A 24,714-nucleotide genomic window follows, 5' to 3' on the forward strand; every position below is an offset into this window, starting at 1 on the left:
TTTGAACAACGAAGGATCTGGAAATGACTGACGAAGCGAAACTTAACAAGCGGATAAAAAAATGACAGATACTTCGTTTATTACTATTGGTGTTTAATTTTTCTACATATTTTTTACATGTCTGGGTCTACTGTTGGTGAAAAATAGTGACTGATGTGATTTAACCTCCATCAGGCGGTTGCCAAACTGCATAGCATAAATTTAGAGATAGCAGACAGCTTAACTGTAACCTAACGAAGCTTAATCTCAACAACAGAAGATTCTAACTTTTAAGCAATTTTCAAACAGTCCAGTGGACTAAGATGTGACGCTGGCTTCCAGCCATACCACCCTGAGCACACCCAGTCTTCTCTGAGCTTGGAAGCTAAGCTGGGTTGGTCCTGGTTAGTGTTTGGAGGTCGCTCGTGCAGCTGTGGGCTCACTAGATAGAACTGGTCGTCTACTAATTGGAAAGTCAGAGGTTTGATCCCTGATCTGCAAGTCAAGGTATCCTTGGAGCAGATACTGAACCCTGAGTTGCTCCTGGTGATCTGTGTAAACGAATCAACAGCAACATGGTGGTCTTACCTTATAGAGGGCAAACGTCCTCACGCTGTACGTAGCCAGCTCCAGTGTGTCCAACATGGTCACTTGAATCATCCCGTACGTCTCCGTGCCTCGACTGGGCCAATACTGGTCACATTTCACCTGCAAACAGAGACAAAGGACTGTTTAGCTCTACAACCAGTGGTGTTGGAAGTGGAGTAGGTGTTGATAGAGAGATCGGTTGGTGCAGTATCTGCAGTGATGTGACTGCTGTGCTGGTCTGTGACCTTACCTTTGGCCTCAAGCTGTAGACAGTGACTGAAAGAACAGGATCATATATGCAGACTGAAACAAGCACCTTTCTAACGGTGTCTGGTCTCGGGTAATACCTTGGTATCCCTCTGGAAGAGCTGAAAGAGGGGGCTGGGGAGAGGGAGGTCTGGGCATCTCTTCTGAGATTGCTGGCCTGTGACCTGGACACCTGAAATGTGGCCCTTATTTGCAGTGTTTTTGGCCACCGTTGGTCTAAACTAATGGTGTTGACTTAGGGTAAGTTTGGCTTCCTCAACTAGGTTCCACTGTAGACGGTAGAACTTGTGGTATTTGGGGCACATCACATTTACCAGGGCTATATCAAAGCTAAAAGTACCATAAGTAGTCTAGATGAGGCCCAGGCGTACATGCCATTGGGATACCTTTTTTAACACGTGAACTACCGGCAATATCGGGAGAGTTGGGTCGGGTGATAGCCAGATTTGTTTTTTCAGCCCGGTGTGATGATATTTAGATTCTCTAATGTTCCTCCATCAGATAATCACGAACAAGCTCAGGGCTGCGATGCCTGTGTGGAAACAGCTTCTACAGAAAGTAGTAAAACATGTCTGCGACAGGTAAGTCCTTATGCATGCTGCATGTAAGAATGGAGAACTCAACAATGCTCCGACCTGATTCTCCTGATGTATTCATTCCTATGTGAAAATGGATTTGGAAAAGGACTCAGTGATTGCACCATAATCATAATCGTAGACCTTACAACCCCAAGCTTGCAGGATGATTTACTTCACATGGCCCCCAAATGATTATTGCTGAGGAAGCTGCATGTAATAACTAATAAGAGAAGCTCGTTGGTGTATCTAATGGCAGCCTCTGATTGTATCGTCTGTAAGTAATGGCAGGATGTGTTCATTTGATTGTGGGCTAGCACATTAGCAGGAAGTGTGGACAGACAGGTTGTCACCTCTGCTCTCAGGTTAGAGAGCGTCTAATATTTGCTGCTGGTTGAACCACCGACGGCTGTTATTGGCTCTGGCAGAGGGCTGATGGCCACTGTCACAAATAGTAATGGCACAGTGCTGTGGCACTCAGCTCTGCCCTGTGGTTGTGCAGTTATTAACAGTGAGAATGAGGGTTTCACATCATTACTCACATGAACGCCGTTTCTACCCTGCTACCTGCCACGTGATTCCACGGGCGGCGTGCTGCTGCTGAGCCAAGCTCATCAGTGCTGCGAGTGAGCTACGTTCAGAGCAGTAAATCAGAGGATCGACAATCCTCTTCCAGCCTCCTGTCTTATATTTGTCTTCTCCTACTTGTAATGTATTTTCCATTGTGAGAGAATCAATGAATTTCATCCCGACAGCAACGTTGCTCTGATATTCTTAAATTATGGGTTGCAGCGAGCCACCACCTCTCTCCCTCCATCAGCTGGGATGATGCCTTTTTGTATGACTACAACATATTGTGTCAAAATCAATAACGCCTCTTTGAAATTTTCATCAAACCCAAAAATCACTTTATTTGTCTACATTTTGCTCTACATAAAAGCACCTCCACTGCACCTGCACGCTAACACGATAGTTAACAGGCAATGGAAGTAAAAATGAACATCAATGCTGCAGGAGAGGAGGAAGACTGAGAGCTTCGTTACTGAGTTTAAAGTTGTGTGTCACTTTGTATCCACATACCAGCAGATACGGAGCTGTGGATGGGAAAAGTCCTTGAACTGAAAAGAGGCATACAGCTACAGCACAATAAGTTTCTTCAAGCCAAATCTCAACGTGATGGAGCTCGAAAAGGAGCAACACAAATAACTGAGCAGGGATTTTGAATTTTTTTGCAATTGATGCTCTTTTTGGGGGTCGCTTCGTGTCAGAAGGCCAGTTTGTATGGTACACATGAACTTGATGGTTGAAGACTTTTTTGTACGGCAATGTTCTTGTAGTAGCAGAACATTGATAAGCACTTCTGCCTCACAGGAAGGAAATTCCTGAAGGTGCTGCTGTGCAGATTTCCTCTGCCCGCTTCCTCACACAGTCCACAGATATGGTGTCAGGTTCATCAGTGATTCTTAATAGGTCACATGCAAGAGTCTATGCTTGTCTGTCTTTCTGCATTAGTCATGTGATGGGGACTATCAGCTTGTCCAGAGTGTATTTCACCTGAACAGCCAGGATAGCCTCCAGGAGATATGATCCATGTGAGCCTAAGGTTGATAATTAGGAAAGTGAATAGATGGATGAACAGAGGACTAAAGCAGTCTGGTTCACATACAGTCACTTACGTGTCGGCAACTTTGTGCACAGTTTGTAGTTTTCTAAATTCAACTGGACAGATTCCTTTAACTTTAACTTCATGAATTTCTTCATAAATAAAACTGCAGCTGTTAGTGAAGAAACATTTACAGCTGTCAAGTACAGCAACTGTAACAACTCTGATATTTACTTATATTATAACGTTAAAGATTCCTAGAAGACTGCTCAAAGAAGCTTCCCCATTAATTATTGTTTTTAATTTTTAAATATGATGAATCTATTGCTTAATGGGCTACAGTCCACAGGCTGCTAGTTAAACTGTTACTTTATAAAAGCCTTTACTTGACTCAGCTGTGTAAGCTAATAACAACCAATTTATAACCTTTTGTTTCAAACGTTTTTGAAAACGTAGCTGACAAACCGAACTGAAGAGTTTGAGTCCGATTCAGAATTCATCTGAGCACAGAAACAGCATGAATGAAGGTTACAGATGATCTTCTTTTGAGAGTCTTCTTCATATACTTTATTTTTGTAATTATGTACCAAACCACATATGTATTATATATGGAATCACAGGGTTATGTGCTGGGACCACTTACATTATACATGCTACCCTTAGGGAGTATTATAAACAATGAATTAAACAATCATACCATACAGTTTCATTGTTACACTTTACATAAAAAGTCTTTAATCTTATCTTAAAGACCTCACAGTACCACATATTCCCACTTTGCTCTCAGCGTGCAGGCTTAACTGTGGTTCCAGAGCATTTGCAGTTAAATGGGAAGCAGCTCCCAGTCTGGATTTGGGAGAGAGCCTCTCTACATTTAAGATCAGGCTTAAAACTTTTCTTTTTAGATAAAGTTTATAGTTAGGACTGGATCACATGACTCTGCATGCTCTCTTAGTTATGCTGCAGTAGGCTGCTAGTGTTCTGTTATTGCTTATTGTTGTCTGTCTGCATTAGAGCTGCAAGTCTGCAAACATGCACAGGACGAGCAGAGCGTCCCTGCATGGTTAGACAGAGGTGTGTTTAGTGTTGATTATGTGTTTGGATTGGAACTGCTGTAAACAGACAGAAAACAATGTTTTATGTCCATTAACACCAGCCTCTCTCCTTATTCGCTCTAGCCTGCTGAACCTCAGCCACTGTCTGTCTCTTATCCACCACTCCAGGTTTGAAATTTGACATCTTTCCCACTTTTTGTGCTTCTATTCATCTGGTTTTGTCGCTTGGTTTTGAGGTTGTTCAGGTTGTTCAGGTTTCAGATGCCCCACGCAGGAGTTTCTCCCACAGTATATAACTTCTTTAACCCCCAAAAAATAGCCCTGAAGGAAGTGCCAGAAAAAGCTTTATGTATAGGTTCAGGCCATAAAAAACTGTCTGCTACTTCCTGCAAAATTAATGGAGCTCACCCGCGACTTCTCCTCCAGGCGAGTCATCATAACAATGGTGCATGTCCTCTGCTCCCATACCATCCTCCAGAAGTCACTCAGCGTCTCTGGCAGCGGACCCTGGGTAGCGATGTAAGCGTTCTGTTTCCTGTACCCGTCAATGTAGTTGGCATTTATATAGTCGCTACCTGGAACTCCTTAAGCAAGAAGCACAGTTGGACATAATGAGCAAACAAAAACAAAAGCAGCAGATCAGAAAATGGAGGTGGACTACTGCTTGTTTCTCACCGTCCACGGGTGTGAGGATGACCCTGGAGTGGTCGTACGCAATAACATTTGCATAACGGTTCTTTGGCTTGTTGACCTCCAGGTTGGAGTGCTCCCAGGTGAACTGCTGTCCTGGATCAACAGACTGGACACACAAGCGTTGGGAGTGAGAGGTGGGTGAGAGAGCATCTTTACTCTGCAGGCCGATATATGTGACATCAATTCATCATCCCTCCTTCAGCCTGCAGCTCCATCACCTGGTTGATCTTTAAGCCCCTGAATCCACAATCCACTCCTAAAATCTCACCCATCCACCGGCTCGGTGTGTGGTGAATCAAGGAAAGCACTGAGGTGAGGTTTAGGACAATGGCCTTAGACATGTCTTTTCCCTCATATGAGACTGAACGATGGGGACCACTTGCATCATATTTCAAGTGAAGAGATAAGGACCTGTGTTAGATTTTATTTCTCGGTACCAACAGTAAGGCAGAGGCAGGAAAGCTCGCTGTGTTATATGAGCCGGCTGAAAAGCACCTGTGAGCAGACGCAGAGACTCACAGGAGAAAAAGCAAAACAAGTTTCTGCTGAAGCCTGAATTATGCAAAAGTATAATGATCAGAGGCTCAAGAATGACTCATCAACTGCTTAAGCTGCATAATTGAATTTGCTGAAATATGTAGTGCAGAGTCACAGCTTCAGGTGACGTTTCAAAGCTGAGCCGGATGAAGTCAGTGAGTAACTACATCATGTTTGCTACCCTGATATCAACCTTTAGCTACATCATGTCGGAACAATTTCATTGGACAATTTACGTATAGATTTGAAACAGTAGTTGATGCATGGTTGAGCCAACAGAAAATATCATGTCAGAAGGAAATGATTGGATTACTGAGTGATGTTTATTGAGTCGAACCAGGTGCAAGAAGAAGGCACAAATACTTCCAGCAACACATAAGAAGAGCACGGGTCAGCAAGGTCAAGCCACATGTGCTGCTTTAAAGAAGCTCTGCAGAAAGTCTCTGTTTTTAACGACTCCACCGAGCGGCGTTTTGTTTATGCAGTCGCCCAACAAAGGAAAGAACCTCTGTTTAATGTGGGAGAAACACAAATCAAATGAACAAAGTTCATTTTGACCTGATGAAGAAACCAGTGTCAGCTTTATTTGTTTTTAAGTTGCTGCCTAATCACCCGGTTTGGCTATTAGTTGGGGTTCAGTAACTTTGACAGGTGGACTTGAGGAACCTGCCAGTCTTTCAATTAGCGTGCGAGCCGTTCTGCCTCCTTTACCTCTGCTGCACTTGTGAGCTGATATGAACCAGGCAGGTTTACTGCCTGTTAACAGTCTGTATTGATTGCTGGCTGTGAGCACAGGCACAGGTTTAACTCAAATGGCATTCTGCATACTGTTATTCTTGATTGATCTTTTATGCTCCAACTGCTTATCTCCCATCACCTGGAAAAAAAGAAATCTCACACACACACACTTGTAAATAAACACACAGATACCGATGCACGGGGAAAATGAATCTGTGGCGAGGGCTCTAATATCCTGCTGCTTTTTCTCTTTCTGACTGGCTGCATAGCTGCTCAGCGCTGCGCTCTACAACTGATAATAATGACAATGGGGAAACAGGTTGAAAGCACATCTTATTTAACAGCCTGTTAGGTAAGGCTTCCAGTACACTGCACTGACAAACCACTCACATCACTGCTAATGTGCTCCGCCTACATGTAGATCAGTTACTGCGATGACAGCGTAATCACTGTCTGCGCTTCTGCAAACAAAGAAAACCAAAGCAGGTAAACACAGAGAGAGGAACAGGCCTCTGTGAAGCACATGCATGTGACAGGGTTAGCTCACACTCAGTGTGTGCACATTTAGTGGATTGCAATTTATAACTGATTTACCTTTAATACACTAAATCCCCCAAAACGGCACAGGCACACATTACATCTATTTTATTTCACACTGTTGTTCAAACATACATAAATGTGTTCTTTGTTCACATATTCTACAACCAGGGTTTTCCAAGTACGCCTTGTTTGCTAATTGCAGCCCTCAGCAATGTTTTGTGCGGCTTACAGCTGAATGGAAAAAGAAACTACTATGAACGTCATTCAGTCAGAGTTAAAGTCACAAATTCATGATTACGAATGAGTACATTTCAAACAATCTAACCTCGGTAATGGTTTAAACACTATGTACAGAAAAACTGGTGTTGGCAACATAAACCATCAAACATTAGCCAAAAGTAACACTTACAAAAATCTAATTCCAAATCTAAAGTGATTAGACTGACTGACCAAAAACATTATGGGAGATATGGACAAAACAGCCAAGATTACTACGGGAGTTTTATGCTCCTCCTACAGGCATGCATTTGGTTAGTTTTGATGTCGCCTGTGCTTTTGGTACTGTTTTAAACTTGCATTCATTGCAATGGCCACAAAAAGTTGAAAAATTAAGCTGCAAAACTATGTTTGAAGTCTTTATACTTTGTTACAGATACGGACATCTGGAGACTGGCTAGTATCATTCCTGTTACAGGTTCTTAAAGTCCACCTAAATGATGCTGCCTGGGTCGTGTGCATAGTTGGTGCATTGTACAAGCACACAGCCATGCTGACTGTCAGCAAAGACCAAGTAAATGCTCAGCGTCTGAGGCAGCCCCAGCAGGCTGAAGTATAAACTTTACTGTATGTGAAAATATCCCACTGCTCATTTGATACAGGAAACACTTGCCTGACACATTTATATTCTCACTGACTAGTTTCACGTCTTATTAAATATAACATGACGTTCATTTTCTAACTTAGGGTCTCATTTAGAGGAAAAGATAAGCTTCAGTTCGTGGCTACATTTTGATTGACTAGTCACTGCTGTATGTAATGTTTTTATTTACAGCTGGTGTAAGGAACATATCTTATTCCTGCAGACATTCAACATAGTTTTCTTTTTCTCAGTTTTCAGATTAGAGGTAATATCAGATGTTTTACTACTCTGTGTTTCAACTTTAGTTTTTTTTTTAACTAAACCCATAACCTGTTTTACTAAATAAAAAAAAGCTTCAATTCACTGATGTCATATGTAAACTAAGGCTGCCACAAACGATTACTTTGATAATCGACTTGTCACCGATTATTTTTGCGATTAGTCACTAATCAGATCATCATCCATTGGACGTAAAACGTACACCTTATTGCACCAGCAGCATCTGCTCTTATATAACTATCATTAGCTTACAGCTTTAAGTGTTTCAGGTATGTGCTAACTAAAAATAAAGACATGATGATAGTTTATTAAATTTTAATGAAATTTGCCGATTGTTTCGGTGAAGTTTAATAAACTCCTTGCTATCTAAAATATAACAGGACACCGGAGTAAATTCTCACACTTCTGATAATCAGCTGTCTGCTTGACATTTATTCAGCTGTGTAAAAACTATAACTTTAATCTCAGCCAAACCGATTTACTCAGGAAAAAATAAAATACTAAAAAAAAGCCAAACAATAACATTTTTAAGTTATCTAAGTGACTTATATATCATGTTTAACCTGAGTAGCGAAAGATGGCGGTGGGTTTGAAAACGATTTGCCGGGAGTCCGGTGTTCTCACGGCTCTAGTGAGCCTAGCCCCCGGCTAGCTATCGAGCTAGTGGGTAACAGACGTCTCCGAAAACGTCGGAGCGCTTTTGAAAATATGTGGTGTCTTGATAAACTGAGCAGATATTTGAGGTTTACACAGCTACATTCTCGCCTGAAAATATGTTAAACGTTTATTTTGTGACCCAGAAAGAATAATAAGAGTAATATTAAAACTAACTACCTGCCGCCATTGTTGGAAACTGAGCTGGGCTGCGCTATGAATTCTGGGACACAGCTTCTTCTTCTTCGGGGTTTAACGGCAGCTGGCATCCTTGTACATGCAGTGCTGCCATCTTCTGTTTCAGTCCGTTATTACACTCTTAAATCCTACTACTTATTCCTGCGTCTTTTGTGATCTTACAAAGCTTCAAACGATGCGTCGACTATTAAATTAGTCGTTGACGATTTTGATAGTCGACGTAATCGTGACTAGTCGACTAATCTGGCAGCCCTAATGTAAAGACAGCTTCATTAATAACACCTCAGCTGTAATTAAGTGTAGATTATCTTGAGTACACACACACAGCATTGCAGAGGTTACACATTCCTGCTCAGTAGGCAGCTGGTGTTGGTTTTGGCTTGTTTCCTTTGGTTCATCTTTGAACAAAGTTTCAACCCCCCCACTGTCACCACCCCTCCTGCTGTGCAGGCAGCAGAAGCCAGAAAATGAAATAAAAAAAGAAACAGTGACAGTCACACTGCAGCACAGTCATCAGACTTGTGATTGACTGGAAGTTCAGCAAAAATATTTTAGATAATATATAGATACATCAGTTTTTAATATACGATTAGTTCCCAGATGATTTACTGACAGTGGCATAAAACATCTCCTCATGTGTTATGTTTTCTGTGCAAGTGACCCGAGATAGTTCTGATGCACTCTGAGCAGCCGTCCATCCTAAAAATTCATTTTAAATAATTGACACAGCAGAAAAAACACAGACATGCTTTAATGCTGACTGTGTTGCACCTATGGGAGGCCCGGCCGTGGTACACACAGGTTCACTGCCATGCTTTACTGAGACATTTAAAGGGACTCGAATGAAATTTGTTTCGGTGTTGTGAGGTGGAAAAGGCCTGGAGCAGCAGCGTGGCAGCATGGCAGTGCTGAGGGCAGCAGATATGAAACAGATCTTTCAACAGAGCTGTGTTAGGCTGCCTTTCCCTTTCAGTCACATGCTGTTCTACTGGTTCCAGTTTCAAATAATGACGTCAATCTATGTGAACATCAGTAATACCTTTAAGAAGCTCAGGGTTCAGACTGAAATGAGTTTTCTACTCTTTGATCTGCACGATGTTATAAAAGATATTCCTGTGTCATCTATTAGTCCCTGGATTTTTCAGTCTGCATATTGTCCTCGAGGATGAATCCCAAATTGTGTGGATGAATAGACCACACCCACCCTGATGGGTGTGGTCTATTCGTCCCAAGCACTCAGTTCTAGCTGTCAGCACAGAAGCCCCGCCTCTAATCTTTTCAAAACTTTTTTTTTTAAGGGACAACCAATCAGAAGACATTTAGTTCAGAGGGAGGGGTCTGTCATGTTTTGGGCAGTGAACAAACTAACAGTGACTGTGACTCATACTACTCTAGACGAGTCCACGAGTAAAAATGTTGAGGTTGAGTTAGAAATGATCATATTAGAAATCCTGTAAGGAGTCCTGAGCATCAGCCAAAATAAGTTTCAGTTGTGCAAACCATTTGATACAGCCAAAATAGCAGATGTAATCATTATGATATAATGAAGAGAAGCACTGTTTCAGGGCCATATGCGTTATATGAAGTGGTCTCCAGTAGTCCCCAAACAGACTGGCCCATTTATCAGACGTAACAAGCTGTGGGTCCTCTGGCAGGTCTCATTTTAAACACCACCATTATCAGCTTTTCATTTCAAGCCTTGCTGCTCTCACTGAGGACTAATGACTGGGGCCTCCTGCAACAGGACAGGGGACGGTGTGTGTGTGTGTGTGTGTGTGTGTGTGTGTGTGTGAGTGTGTGTGTGAGTGTGTGTGTGTGTGTGAGTGTGTGTGTGTGTGTGTGTGTGTGCGTGTGTGAGTGAGAGTGTGTGAGAGTGTGTGTGTGTGAGAGTGTGTGGCAAAGTGTTTCTGCGCAGTGTACCAGGGGCACGGAGAAAAGTTGTCCTACCATAGGCACCAGGAGTGTGTGTGTGTGTGAGTGTGTGTGTGAGTGTGTGTGTGTGACCTTATGCTTCTGTCCTGATCAAAGTTTCATGAACTCTTTAGTGCCTGAAAAGCATCTCACACATCACACACTCAGGATGTCATTGTGAGTCGATACAAACACTAAACTTGTTGTCTTCATTACTTATTTTTAAAAATGGAATTTGAATGAATAATTGCATTTCTTATTCTAGGTCTTGGAGAAAGTTAATAAATGTGCTCTGCAGGCTGGTTTTAGACACTTGTGCAGACTTTGGGCTCACGTCCCAACAATGTCTCTCCAGTGTCAGCCTGCTGCTCTGAAAGGCTTCGGCCTCATCCTCTGGAGCCTTTCTCAATCACACTTCAGCATGTGTGGCAAATTGTTGCTCTGTGGAGAAGTTGGCTTCTTAAAACTTCATGTAATCGAGAAAGGCAACAACAACGCTATTTAATAATCATCTAATACTTGATACAGAGACTTGTAGCCGCGCTGATGTTGTGAAAATGAAGCCAAGGCCAAAAGCTTCAGTTCTCTTACTGACCTTTGACTTGCTTGTGATGCTGATGTCTTTGGAGCATTTGTAATGAAAAATGTGTGTCTGCCTGTTGTGCAGTTTGTTGGAACAACAGAGTGGCGCCGGTGTTAAGTAAGCTAAGGTTTCAACATCTGAACCAGTGGATGAGTCATGATCATAAATCCATGTTTCATCCACAGTACGGTTTATGGATAAGACCACCTGACATTTTAACGATCTTCTAAACAAGAACATGTCTAAAAAGTCTCTCTCGGACCCCAAATACACCTGTCACATACCCTAGAAAGTATGTAGATAGCAGCTTACTGTCATAACAATAATGATATTGTTTTTTAACAGTTTACACTTTTGTGATCAGAAATCAAATTTCATTTTCACAGAAATCTAAACCCAGTTTTGTGCATTTCCTTGTCTCCATCTGAAGAATCACATTTAACAGATAATTCAAACCAAAACGTTCGTATCTGAACTGAACCGTCTGGTTTTGCAAACAAGACAACTTGTCTGCAGAAAGTTCCCTCCATCGCATCACAGAGGTAAGAAGAAATGGGAAAGGTGGAAAAGTTGATTCAGTTGCTGTTTCATAATTTATATGCCCCCTTCCTTCTGCTGTGCATAAACAGTGCACCCATCTGTCCTGGTTTATCCGCTTGGAAATTCACCACTTTAAATGCAAATTACCTTCCTTTGTAGGACATCAACAAGCCATAATCCCTCACTGGCTCTTACAGTAGGTAAAAGCAGTCGAATATTATTCTTGGAAAGGAAGCAGAGAAGTCATGCATACTTAGCAGCATCCTTTTTTTTGGCTAATCTAAACTTTAACTCTGTAATGCTCAGCCAACACAAATGAAAACATCTCAGGGGGAAAAATGTGCTGTGTGAGGTGTTTTAGCTACAGAATAAAATGCTGATTTTACAGATGGGTTTGTGTAAATATGTATGTTTAAACATGGACTGAGTGAAACAAACAGAAGGTTTAAAGATGGCTAAAAATCAAGAAAAAGAAAGCTTTGAGTCAGCAAAGGAGATTATTTTCTCTTCACTTCAAGAGGGGTTAAAGATATTATGCCATTGTATTTTATTCAGGCTGAAATCAGCTCACTTTTTAACAAACAAACAACTGATCTATAGTGTTGACTAGTTTAAGGAAATTCACCTATTTATTGTCTTTAAAAAGCACGGACTTATTTTCAGCTCATAGTTGGCACCTCCCACACGAAGCTCCCTTTGAGCTAATATTGCTCTGTGCAGCTGCAGCTGGAGCAGCATGTTAGCACGAGGCGTCAAAGACAAAAGAGAGAGACGCTGCAGGGCTGTCATCGAGGTGGGAAGAGACGATGACTTTCACCACAGGAGAGGTGGAGAGTATTCAAGTGCTCGAGAGAAAACAAGTTAAAGACGGCTGAAGGATGAAGAAGCTGCTCATGAAATTAGAACCCAGAAAGTTCAAGATTAGCATTCGTAAGTGACTTTATAATCAATTATTAAGGCAAAGAACTGCTCTGTTTTAAAAAGAGGACAACTCCAAGGACATGCTCACTGAATATGTGTGTGCTTAGATTGTGCTTATTCAGAGGAGCAGACTGAAGAAGCAGACAAACAAAAGAAGGTAAATAAATCATTTGAATCCAGCTGTTTTTGTTAGAAAAATATATTTCTTACAAAGCTAGAACATTTTTATACAAGTTGAGTTTTTCAAGCTAAATTAGGTTCAAAGCCAAAAAGAGCATGCCTTTGTGTTTATGTGAACCCCTCTACATATGCAGCAATGACTGCAGTGCAAACTCTGGTAACAGGAAACAACTTTTAGCCAAAACATCAGACAAACTGATCCAAACAAGCTGAAAACTCAGCACTGCATTCACTCAGCAATACACCTGCAATTTACAACTGACCTAATTCTTCATTTTGAACCATGAACCATCAGTTCTCACACTCTTGTACACCACAGTAATTGTTCCTATTGCACATCTGGGTTTTTTTCTACGGAAAACTAGCTTATAAAATGTGAAATAACTGAGAGTGGCTGAAATGTGCATTGCTTCACTTGAAAGGCGTGTATAAGAGCAGGAACATTTACCTCGTACTCCTGAGAGAAGTGCAGACCATCGTTGGCCTTGAGTCTCTCGATGTGGTCGGCCAGGTCACAGATAGCGATGGGAGGATGTTCCCTCATCCCTACGGAGACAGCGAGAGTGGTGAGCGGCGTCCATCACAGACACACATGCACAGAGATGTGCGCACGCAGAGTGCAGATGCATGTTGAAGGCTCAGTGTTAACTGGTCGCAGTGATATGAGGTGACAGTGAGAGTGCTGTGTGCTGAGCAGAGGGATGATGTCTGGCTGTGCAGCTCTTCAACAGCATGCTGTAACCACGCTGCAGATGAGCACCAACTAGCATGCTGATTGGTTAAAGAAATCCCATAAAGCAGTAGGTGAGTGGGAAGGTGGCTGGGGTGCAAAAAATACAGCGTTTTTAACTGATGTGCTCAAATATACATGTATATATTTTAACTTAATGGTAGATGTGTTGCTTTATTAAATTAGATAGACAGTCTACATTTAGCACTAATGAAACCCACTTGGTGTAAAGTAGCTGACATGGGCAGGTGATGAGAAGAGAAGGTGATGGTGATAAATGGGAGGTGTCTACTTCTAAAGGCTTCTATGTAAAACAGAAAAGGGAACCAGGCAGGAATGAAAGGAAACATTAGTAAAACACAGGAGGATTGAAAACTAACTTGGAGTATTCGGGCAACTGAGGACACTGGAACCTGTGTGGGAAAGATGAGGCAAAACCAAAGCACAGGGGTCAGTTAGGACAAGAGGACACGAGGAACAGTGAGGAAGGAGCTGCCCTACTCAGCAAAGAGACACTGAACAACTTTCCCAGATGACTAAATAACATTTAACATCAGTTTCACTGTAATCAATAAACTGACTGTGCTTCGTATCTGTTCTTTGCTTTCATTTGCAGTGGTCCGACCAAACTGGGCTGTATTGGTCCAACATTGGTGTTATTAGCACCTTTGGATGTTTGGTTCTTGGCACTGTTGTGTTTAACCACAGCTGCTAAGAATAAAACGTCTCCCTTTCTTCATTTTCAAAATGAGGATTTCTTTAGGCAAGGAGCATTAAAGCCTCAAGAAGCTCATCATCGTACTCTTGACACTTAAAGGCCCTTACCCCTGTGTTTGAAGGTCCTTCATTCCCAGTGAAGTATACTTTACATATTTGCTAAGGAGATCTTAATGCAAACTACAATCTTTTAGACACACTTTCATCGTCATCTCACAGACACATTGGTTTAGGTTGGGTACGATCAATGACTCTGTAAGAGCGTCATTGATCGTACCGGCCTGAAATGTATTGTAGAACTCTGTACAGTTTTCTCACTACTGTCCCAGAGCGGGAAAAACAGCTGAAACCAGAAGCATATGTACTGGATGCACCGATACCACTTTTTTGGAAACGAGTACGAGCACTTGCATTTCAGTACTCGCCGATACCGAGTACTTAATAAAAACATGATTTAAATTTGCAGGTAACAGCTTTAGTCCTATAATTTATCCTATAATAATCAGCGCCTGTGATTAACCCCTTACATGCCACTCAAACATAGACAGGTCTCAGACCGTGGTATCGGTCCTCGGTATCGGGGGACTTTTAACGAGTACGAGTACTTTAGAAAATGTGGTATCGAGGCCGATACCCGATACCCGATACCAGTATCGGTATCGGTGCATCCCTAATATGTACCAATATATGTAAGATGCATTTAAAAAAACTTGCAGCCATAATATAAACCAGCACAGTATCTGTTTAGTGCTCTGGAACCTGTCTATGCACAGCAGCAGCCAACTTTTAGTCAACTTTTAGCTTTTTGTTTGTTTGTTTTTGTTTGATTTAAGTCATGATTGTATTAAAGTGGTTTTACTGTCCCTGTGCCAATACGAACTTTGTCTTTTCACTTTCATTTAAACAGCAGCTTCAGAACAGCTGCTCAGACTCTGGCCAAGATGGCTGCTTCCAAAAGGATTTGGGTCCGATAACCAATCACAAGACCTCAGTGACTCGCCCGAGTGATAACATAGTGAAAGTCTTTTTGTTTTTTGTCAGTGTTGTGAAATTATTGCAAACTTAATTCAAAACTTCAGTCTTTGCTGCATTACGAACAAAATCATTTGGGAAAAATGAATGTTTATTGAACCTGAAATTGCTCATTGTGATAATTTAAACAACATATGTCATATGTGCTGAATGATACCTGGAACAACAAAACAAAAACCTTTATATTTAGAAGCAGCATCATAAGCAAATCTGTCAACATTGAGGCTGACCTTGGTGCTGTGGACTGATTGGACTAAAGTCTAAGTTTGATTTTGTGCTAAAGCAAGAAATACGCAATAAATACACTCGACATGAGATCAAAGGTGTTGTTTTAGTTATTGATTTATGATTGCAGCAAATAGGAGAGCAGATCTACTTTATACAACCTGTAAAAAGATCTGAACTTTCATTTCCAACAGTGCTTGTTTGAATAAAATAACTCCAAAATATTACAAAATGGTGCAAATATTAAGACTAAACATGTGTAACTACATGAGAGTACATTGATTAAGCGTGGCCTAACATCATTGGGCGTGGCCTAACATTGTTGGGCGTGGTCTAACAGTTGAAGAGTGTCCATTTAAGCTTCGTGTTGCAGGTTGGAACAGAAGCTTTGATCCAGCGCCTCTGCATCCTCATCTACTCCAATCTCATCCATACTGTAACCAAAGAAGCAGCGTGTAGCATAAAATAGAGGCAATCATTAGTAACATGTAACAATTTTATTAACTCGTCACTATATGTGATTTCTGTTTATGTGAATGCTTAATAGAAACACTAAAACTTGATGTTGTTCCAATAAGACTTTTATGGTGATGTGTTTGGTGCTGAAGAAGAGATTTTCGACTCGTGTTTCCTTATTCTGCTCTGCGCTTTCTGCGGTTGCCACAGACGTCCCAGAATGAGCCTCGGTGGGAAGTTACAACGAGTTTGGCCGCCATTATCTCAGAAGGGAGCAAATTAAAAAACAGCAGAAGCAGTGAGTACCAGCTCATGTCTGAGTGCGCCTTCAGCCCTGATTGTTTCACAAGCAGGGAAAATAATTAGCTCAAGCTGAAGTAATAACATGCTCAGAGTTCGAGATCATGACCAGACTTTTACTAACGAACATAAGCACACAAAGCGTTGTTGGTCTTTTGTGTTCGTGTATTCCTGTGTTAATGATTTCCCTTCATTTATAAAACGATTATAACAATTTTTAAATCTTTGACTTCTGCAGAGTCAGTTTGTGTTTCCTTGTGTTTTGCATTCATCCATGTTCAGTATGTCTGTGAAGGTTCTCAGTCATCCAGGTCATCGTAGACAAAGGAGCTTGCAAAGAAAAGCTTCTGGACTTCTTTAAGTTACTTGAAGACGTTTCACCTTCATCCGAGAAGCTTCTTCAGTTCTAAGGTCAAATGGTGGAGAGTCCCAGATGTAAACCTAGTGGGAGTTTCCCCCCAAAGAGGGACAAAAGGACCCCCTGATGATCCTCTAATCACCTGAGCCAAGGTGTGGAACTGGGTGTGGGTCCCAATCAGCCAGAGTTTCGGGTGAGTTCATTGTGAAACCTGGCCCCACCTTATCATGCGAATTCCTGAGGTCAGATGGCCCAGGATGTGAGTGGGCGTTAAGGCGTCTGGGAGGGATCTCAAAACTGGATTATAGATGGCAGAGAGTTGGTGTCGTAAACCACCGCCTCTGTTCAAAGATGGTCGCTCACAGTGGACATAGATGCTTCTTTCACTCCTCTTTCAAACCATCTGTCCTCTCTGTCCAAAATGTGAACATTGGCATCCTCGAAAGAGTGACCTTTGACCTTAAGATGCAGATGGACAGCTGAGTCTTGTCCTGTGGAGGTGGCTCTTCTGTGTTGTGCCATGCGCTTGTGAAGTGGCTGTTTGGTCTCTCCAATGTAGAGGTCTGGGCATTCCTCGCTGCACTGTACAGCATACACCACATTGTTAAGTCTGTGTTTTGGCGTTTTGTCTTTCGGGTGAACCAGTTTTTGTCTGAGTGTGTTGCTGGGTCTGAAGTACACCGGGATGTCGTGCTTGGAGAAAACCCTCCTGAGTTTCTCTGATACACCGGCTACATAGGGGATGACAATGTTGTTGCGTCTGTCCTTCTTATCCTCCCTCGCTGGTGTCTGATCTTCTTTTCTGCGCCTCTTTGCTGACTTTAAAAACGCCCATTTAGGATAGCCGCACGTTTTGAGTGCTTCCTTTACATGTGTGTGTTCCTTCTTTTTCCCTTCAGGCTTAGAGGGAACATGTTCTGCCCGGTGGTGTAGGGTCCTAATTACTCCAAGTTTGTGTTCCAGAGGGTGATGGGAGTCAAATGGGAGGTACTGGTCCGTGTGTGTGGGCTTCTGGTAAACTTCGATGTTGAGGTTGCCGTTCTCTTCAATGTGCACGGCGCAGTCCAGGAAAGGCAAACAGTTCTCCTTTGTGTCTTCCCTGGTGAACTTGATGTGTCTTCAAGTAACTTAAAAAAGTCCAGACGCTTTTCTTTGCAAGCTCCTTTGACTTCATGTTCAGTAGTTACTACATTATCATCCCTTGTGTATCATGTTTGTTTGTGTATTCTTTGAAGCTTTGAGTTGTTTCTGTTTCCTGTTTGGTTTCATTGTAACTTTTTGTTTATTTCTTTAAAGTTGTGAACTTTTTGCACCCTTGTGTATCTCTTGTTGTGTTTGTAGCTAGTGTTTAGTTACTGCTCTGTTATTTGAGTTTAGTTTCCTCACAGTTGTCTTTGTTCAGCACAGCTTGTGTGTCGCGGTCATCCACCGAGTTAGCTCCTGTTTTACTTCAGTTTGCTCCTGTGTCTTGTGTTTATTTGTACTTTCCCGTCTCACTGCTTTGATCGTCTGCACCTCTGTCCCAACTGTCTCCCATCCTTTAATCACTCCATTTGTATATATAGTTCTGTCTTTGCCTCAGTCTGTGATCTCGTCAGCTTGTTTGGATTATATTGTCTTTAAACTCTGCGTCAGCTTCATTGAGTGGCCTTCTGTTAAATCAGTCTGCCTACATCGTCTGCAGTTGGGTTTTTTAACCTGCTTTAGCTCCTGTCTCTTCTGTTCCTGTTTCAGACAGCCTACTTTCTTCTGATTGGTTAACTAATTGAAAACTACTGAGGGACAACACCCAGTGACTCATCCTGGATCAAATTATCCATTAATTCCACTGCAATTCATTTAGAAGGTGCACATGAGGCTTCCTGCCCTGCTAGACAGACGTAAATGGAAATGACAAATATTTAAACGGGAAAAACCTCCAGAGAAAAAACAATGATTTTACAGCACGAGTCAATAGTTTGGACACCAACCCAAAAACTGCAGATTATCTCTGTGGCTACGTTTGTTTTATTGATTTAGTTCAGCTGATGAACCTCGCCTGTACAGTGATATGAGGAAGTCCATGATGGAAGTAGAAAATAAAATGAAAACAAGGAATTTTAAATAAATTTATATCATTACTTGTTTGAAAATCCTGCTATATACACATTATATTAAAGAGGGAAATGAAGATTTGAGCCTTTTCATAATTTAATTCTGTTACCTGATATGAACCTGGAAAGTCTACAAAAGTAAAATGACCCAGTTCACCCGAACTGACAACTGAAAGTTGTGGAGCGTTTCCATTTTATTGAAAATAAAGATCACAGTTTGACTTCATTACCATGATATCATCTGTCATTCTTTCCAGTGTTTTGTTATGAGTAACGTCGAGGCCACCCAGCGTGCAGAGGTTGTCGAGTGAGCTGATGAATTTACGCTCGAGTAAACAACATCTGCCAAAATCCCTCCTACTGCTGCCACCACAGGTAAATGCCACCCATCTCATGAGAGAAGAACGTGGACGAAAACAACAATGACATACTTTATGCTTAAAACTTCCCACTGAAAGACAGGTGGGAGAAAAGGATAAGAGACGATGCTGGGAGGCGGAGAACAGATGAAAAACAAAACTAAAAGCCAGTTAAACAGATGGGAGAATGGATGAGGACACAAAGAGACGATGAAACAGAAAAACAGAGCTACAGTACGCATGCAGACTAAAAATATAAAAACTAATTGTTTATAAGTAATTCTTATGGGAATAACAGGTTACTGAGTTACTGGGACAAAGTCCTCGCCAGGAGGTCAGGGTGACTGGACAGCTCAACGATCACTGGACGTGAAGACATTCGATTTCTCTTTTGAACATCTGAGTAGAAATATCTCACACTCCAATTGTTTTCACGGTAAATTTAGTCTTTGATTGCACAATGAAAGAAAATCTAAGGTTTCATGCATCAGGCCAGAACTTTAGCATCATTCTTATTGAACAAAAACGAAGCCAACGCAAAGCTTTCTTAAGATTTTGTACTTCATTCAGGTCGAGGTCTGGACTAATGCAGAGCGACACCTTGATCATTTTCTTTCCTCCTAACAGATTTGCTGGTGCTCTTGTTTCTTGTTATTATTCCCTTTCTTCTGTGGGCCGTTTTCATCCAAGGCTTCCTGTAGCTGTTGGACAGACGCTCTCAAATTAGATAGAAGAGATCACGTCTGACAAAATGACTTCAAGGTGTCCCAGCTCATCAGGGCTGGACTGGGACAAAAAATCGGCCCGGGCATTTTGACTAGAGACCGGCCCACCAAAAATGTGACGTCATTCAGGGGTAAAACCGCAAAGGATTCTGGGAACTTGTGGCAAGCGGTACTAGCGCATGCATGCTTTCAATTGAACTCAGTTACACAGCGATAAAAAGAAACACAAAAAATGGCAAGAAGCTGTTGTATTATTAACTGCAATAGCCGGTATTTGCCAAAAACTGATTGCTCGTATTTAAACTGCTATAAGTAACTTGTTGGGCTATAATATGTGAAACATATGTCAAATGCATCCCTCATGGATGACATAAAGTCATATTGAGCTACAAACAACATTCGTGTAACAAGGTAGAAGCCGCAATCAGTCTTTGGCAGTGACTTTTATATAACCTTTATTTATGCCGTTAAAAAAAATTCGAATTAACATTAAAAATGTCTTTTGTAAGAAGTAGTTGGACAGCAGAAATGGCTCAAATATTACAATAGTTCTGTAAAAATATTTAAAGTGGGGATAAAGGACCGGATTGGTTATAATGTAAGTACAATAACACAGAGTTGTAAAGATACTTGAAAAAACAGATAATTTTTTAATTCCATATATAGCCCCTTTGTAAACATTGGAAATCACTTTTTGGCACAACACCTGTTGCATGACAGCCACGGGAAGCCGACGGGTAAAGAGATCGGTTGTTATCGGATTACGTCGTTGAAATTGTTTAAGCCATGTTTCCGAAGTAACAAAGAGCCGATGGATGGCCTATAAGATTGCTAAACAAGGGGGAGGGTGCATCCGACCTCCTCGGCTGTAATTGGTCCAGCCCAGAGTCGATCATGACCAATTGGCCAATCCAACACCTTTCATTATTTATACCCTTCCAAAAAAAAAATAAAAAAATCGATCGGCCCATAAAAACAAAAAATCGCCAGCGGCATACCGGGCAAATGCCCGGTATGCCCGATGGCCAGTCCAGCTATGCAGCTCATGCTGCCATGTTTACAGAGAAGAGGTGTAAAAAAGGCGACACTTGTCAGTCAAAGTGATATTTACTTTCCTTTGCAAATTAGTAAATCTAAACATAGTTTTAGCTGAATATTTGTGACATTATGTTCTAAGTCAAAACCATTGTATAAGTTTTGTTGTTCAAATTTAGATGATGAGGAAATGATTAAGATGTAAACCTAAGGGCGTGGGGCTAAATAAGTATATACTTCTGCTTACTTTTCAAACAACTGCATGACATGATATTATGAAATGTTTGAAATAAAACATATATGCTTACCGAGTCCTGTAGACCAGAAGATGAAGCCTTTGCATGTTTTGCAGATTGCACAGTTTGACCTTGTGGTGAAATTGAGACTTGCACATACTGGGAAGACTGGTGACTATTTTGAATGTTTCTCTATTTGACAATAATCTTTCTAACTGCAGAATGACTTTAAATCATTTGGAAATGGTTTTATATCCATTTCCAGATTGATGGGCAACAACAATATTTCCCTGAAATCACTGCTGATGTCTTTTATTCTGTCATCTTTGTGTCAACACACACCTGAATGCTCCAGAACAGAAAACTGTCAAAACTGATCAAGTGCAGTTAATTAGTAGAACCTGGCTGCCACTTGCACCTCTTTCCATGGACACTGTAAATATATATTTTATTCATACACTGCTTCTGCATTTGTCTCTGACAAATTAGTAATGATGTGTTTAAACTATCACATGTTAACACTGCCAGTGAAAAGCTGGAGAACACCTCGTTTTTCCAGTTTTACTGCAATTCAAGTTGTTCAAGTCCAATGAATTGAAACGGTACAAAAGGTAAGAGATGAGAGGTTAAAAGGTTACAGCAAAATGAAAAATAGTGTGTATTTCACAATCATACAAAAGTCCTTTTTCCAGGGAACACAAAACGGGTGAAAGATTTAAAGCTTTCTGCAGTAACGGTGGTGTTACTGATCTCTGCAGGTGTTCTGGATTAAAATAAAAACAATGTGCCACACATTTATGGGAACTTCTGCAACAGATGTGGGAACAACTTTGATTTCTGTGTAGAAAGAACGACACAAGTGTTCAGCTGTTATCAGCCGAAGGAGGCGACTGTGATGAGTCAAAGCGGAGAATACATTTTGGTCTATGTGGTGAGAATGAGGCACAGCGGGAGCACAGATCAACATTCAGAGACATTTTATTTACACTTCTCACCACAACAACACCACACACACCTGAGTCCCCGTGTTTTAACTCAGCGGGCGTGATTACGGATGGCGTGCAGGTGCGTCCGCCCTCCCTGCACAGCACCGCAGACCACGCCCACCACAGTCTATAAATTGATTCCAAGATTTCTTGCTTCCAATTGTTTATTTGTACTATACTTTCATTTCAAAGTGCAATGAGACAATAAACGGCATCATTTTCAATAAAAACAGGAAAAGTGGGGTTTTCTAAAACTTTTGACCAGCAGTGTACTTAGTAACTCTAATTTTAGAACCAGGTACAGACCAGGTGATTTTGTCTTATTATGTCCTGATGCACACAACCTTAGAGTGTTTACATGCTTTTTCACATGAAAATTATGGATGGAAATGAGACATTTTTGTCAGAAATAAACATCAGACTAAGCCAGCTGTACACTGTTTAATTATAGACGGACTTCCTGCCTCCAAAAACATGCATTAGGAGACATGGCTGCCCCAGAAACAATCTGCCACCCCGGCTCTAACAGCACGATAGTGAAGTTAACAAAATGCACAAGTATGATGTCACATATACACTTTGTTTTATCGCCACGTTTTCAAAGTAACGGAGTAAGGGAAGAGGAGTGAATGAAATCTGTGACAAACATGAGTGGAGTCAGTGTTTCAGCTTTGCATCAATAATTAGATGTTTAAATTCATGCTAATATACGGCCCTCCTGACAGTGTGTGTGGTGATGGCGCCTTTTTAATTAAAGTCTGTGATAAACAAAATGGTTAGATTAACGACTGTCCAAGAAATGGGATTTATTTGTTACTTTGCATTCAGTCCGTCTGTGTCTGAGCAAGGCATTCTTAAAATTTCACCCCCAACCAGCCTGAGCCTGCTTCTGCCCGAAGTTTCTTCCTGTTAAAAGAGACGTTTCCCTCCCACTGTCACTAAGTGCTCTCAGAGGGGGTCGTCTGGTTGTTGGGGTTATTTTGTAACATTGTAGTGTCTTTACCTAAAATATGAAGCGCCTTAAGACAACTGTTGTTGTGATTTGGCTCCATGTAACTAAAACTTAACTGATGAAATTAAATTGAACTAAAAAAAAATCACGTTGCTAAACCTGCTAACTTAAGACTCCGCCCTCTCATGAAAACATCACTTCTGACGTAAAAAGAACAACAACATGGAGACAAAGTGCCAAAGTGGAGGTTTCAAAATATGAATGAAGATATTTTCTAACGCAGTTGTTTCATTTTCTTGCACCGACACTAAAACACTGTTTTAAAACCGTCTCATCCAAAAACGACCGAGGCGACACGGATACTTGAGAAACTGAATCTGACAGTTGTCACCTGTCACCTCAAAAACAGGACCCTTCATTATATTTCTGGGTGTCAATGTAACACAATCCTTCAGCGATCATTTCTCAGCACCTTTAGGAACAGAAACTGGATGCAACAGTAAAAGTTTGTCGGGCTGAATGTTTGCTTGTGTGTTTGTGTGTGTCCCTGCCTTGTGTCTGATAGTTGAGTCTCCTCATCTCCACAGGATCTGACGAGTGGGCCAGCAGCGAGTCCTTCACTCCTGCCATGTGCTCATCCTTGGCTGGAGACGTTCGTTTCCTGGAGAAAAAACAAAACCAATTTAATGTTACATGATGTACCAACAGGCCAAACGGGTATTAATGACTCCGAATGAGCAAATTTCTAAACTTTATTTTCTGGAAAATACTGGGAAAAAATAATCTGCAACAAGCTATGGTGCAAAAAACTATAAGGATTACACGTAATTTGAGCATACTTTATAGATGATGGAAACTTTGGCTGCAAGCAGAACTGGTTTACTCTGACTTTCCAATTTTATAGGAATTTTAATGTATTTGTTTTAAATTGTATTTTATGGCCCAAGAAAAGTATCTACTAAACAATAAACACAGACTTAAAATCAGTAACAATATAATTCCTGAAACAGACCAGCAACCTAAGGTTGACTCAGTCACTTGACTGGATACGTGAATAAAACCTGTCGATGGGTAACAATGTGTCCAGTCTTGGTTCCTGATGCCAGGGTTGCACAGAATTTCAGCTAAAACCCTCTCAAAGAAGACGCTCAAAGAAGACGCTGAAGGCGTCATACCATCAAAAGAACATTAAGAATTGATTAAAAAGTGAAAGGTGGCGAGCCAGAAAAATACATCCTGTTATATCTCAATTTGGTTGAAAGGGCGTCTTTTATTTCTCAGCACCTACTACACCTACACTTACTAAGCTACCTGTTAAACTCTCTGAATTCCATAAACAGGTCCTTCTTTATTGGAAAATGTTATTTAAACATAATTTCACTCCACATAATAGCCCAATTTGGAACAATAGATATATACTGATGAACAGAAAATCTATTTTTATTCAAGATTGGTTATCAAAAGGTGTTTGGGCAATTGCCCATTTTGTAGATGAGGAAGGACATGTTCTAGGACATCAAGATTTTTGCCAAAAGTTTAATATCCAATGTTCTAAAAGTAAATTTAATCGGGTTATAAAATCCATTCCATTGTCACTTAAAAACATAGTTGTAAATGATATAATATATTCTGACATCTTCCCCAAGTTAAGGCAGTTATATATAGATGGTATTCGATTTTGTGATGTTAAATGCAATAATAAGTTTCTAAGATCTTCATTAAGGAGTCTTTATTCTCCAAATGTACTTAGACGTAATTACATATTAAAAGATTTCCAAAGGGAAGAAACTGAAAGAATAAGAACTGATTA

At 41.0% G+C, this 24,714-nt stretch overlaps 1 protein-coding gene across 6 annotated transcripts in view; it reads right to left on the minus strand.

Moving 5' to 3' along the window:
* The window catches only part of ptprfa (protein tyrosine phosphatase receptor type Fa), a 385,498-nt gene that overhangs the window by 24,584 nt on the left and 336,200 nt on the right, over positions 1-24,714 (minus strand). For 3 of the 6 annotated variants that reach the window (XM_087852893.1, XM_087852892.1, XM_087852894.1), the window contains 6 exons: positions 23,456-23,565; positions 13,811-13,843; positions 13,149-13,246; positions 4,743-4,866; positions 4,476-4,651; positions 568-687 (listed from right to left, as the gene is read on the minus strand). In XM_087852893.1, coding sequence (XP_087709019.1) covers positions 568-687; positions 4,476-4,651; positions 4,743-4,866; positions 13,149-13,246; positions 13,811-13,843; positions 23,456-23,565 — 661 coding nt within the window. The remainder of the gene's footprint in view (positions 1-567; positions 688-4,475; positions 4,652-4,742; positions 4,867-13,148; positions 13,247-13,810; positions 13,844-23,455; positions 23,566-24,714) is intronic. The other 3 variants (XM_087852896.1, XM_087852895.1, XM_087852897.1) reach the window with 1 other exon arrangement.

This window comes from Neolamprologus brichardi, chromosome 15, assembly GCF_056152115.1.
Source record: "Neolamprologus brichardi isolate AB-2024 chromosome 15, ASM5615211v1, whole genome shotgun sequence".
NCBI classification, from domain to species: Eukaryota; Metazoa; Chordata; class Actinopteri; order Cichliformes; family Cichlidae; genus Neolamprologus; species Neolamprologus brichardi.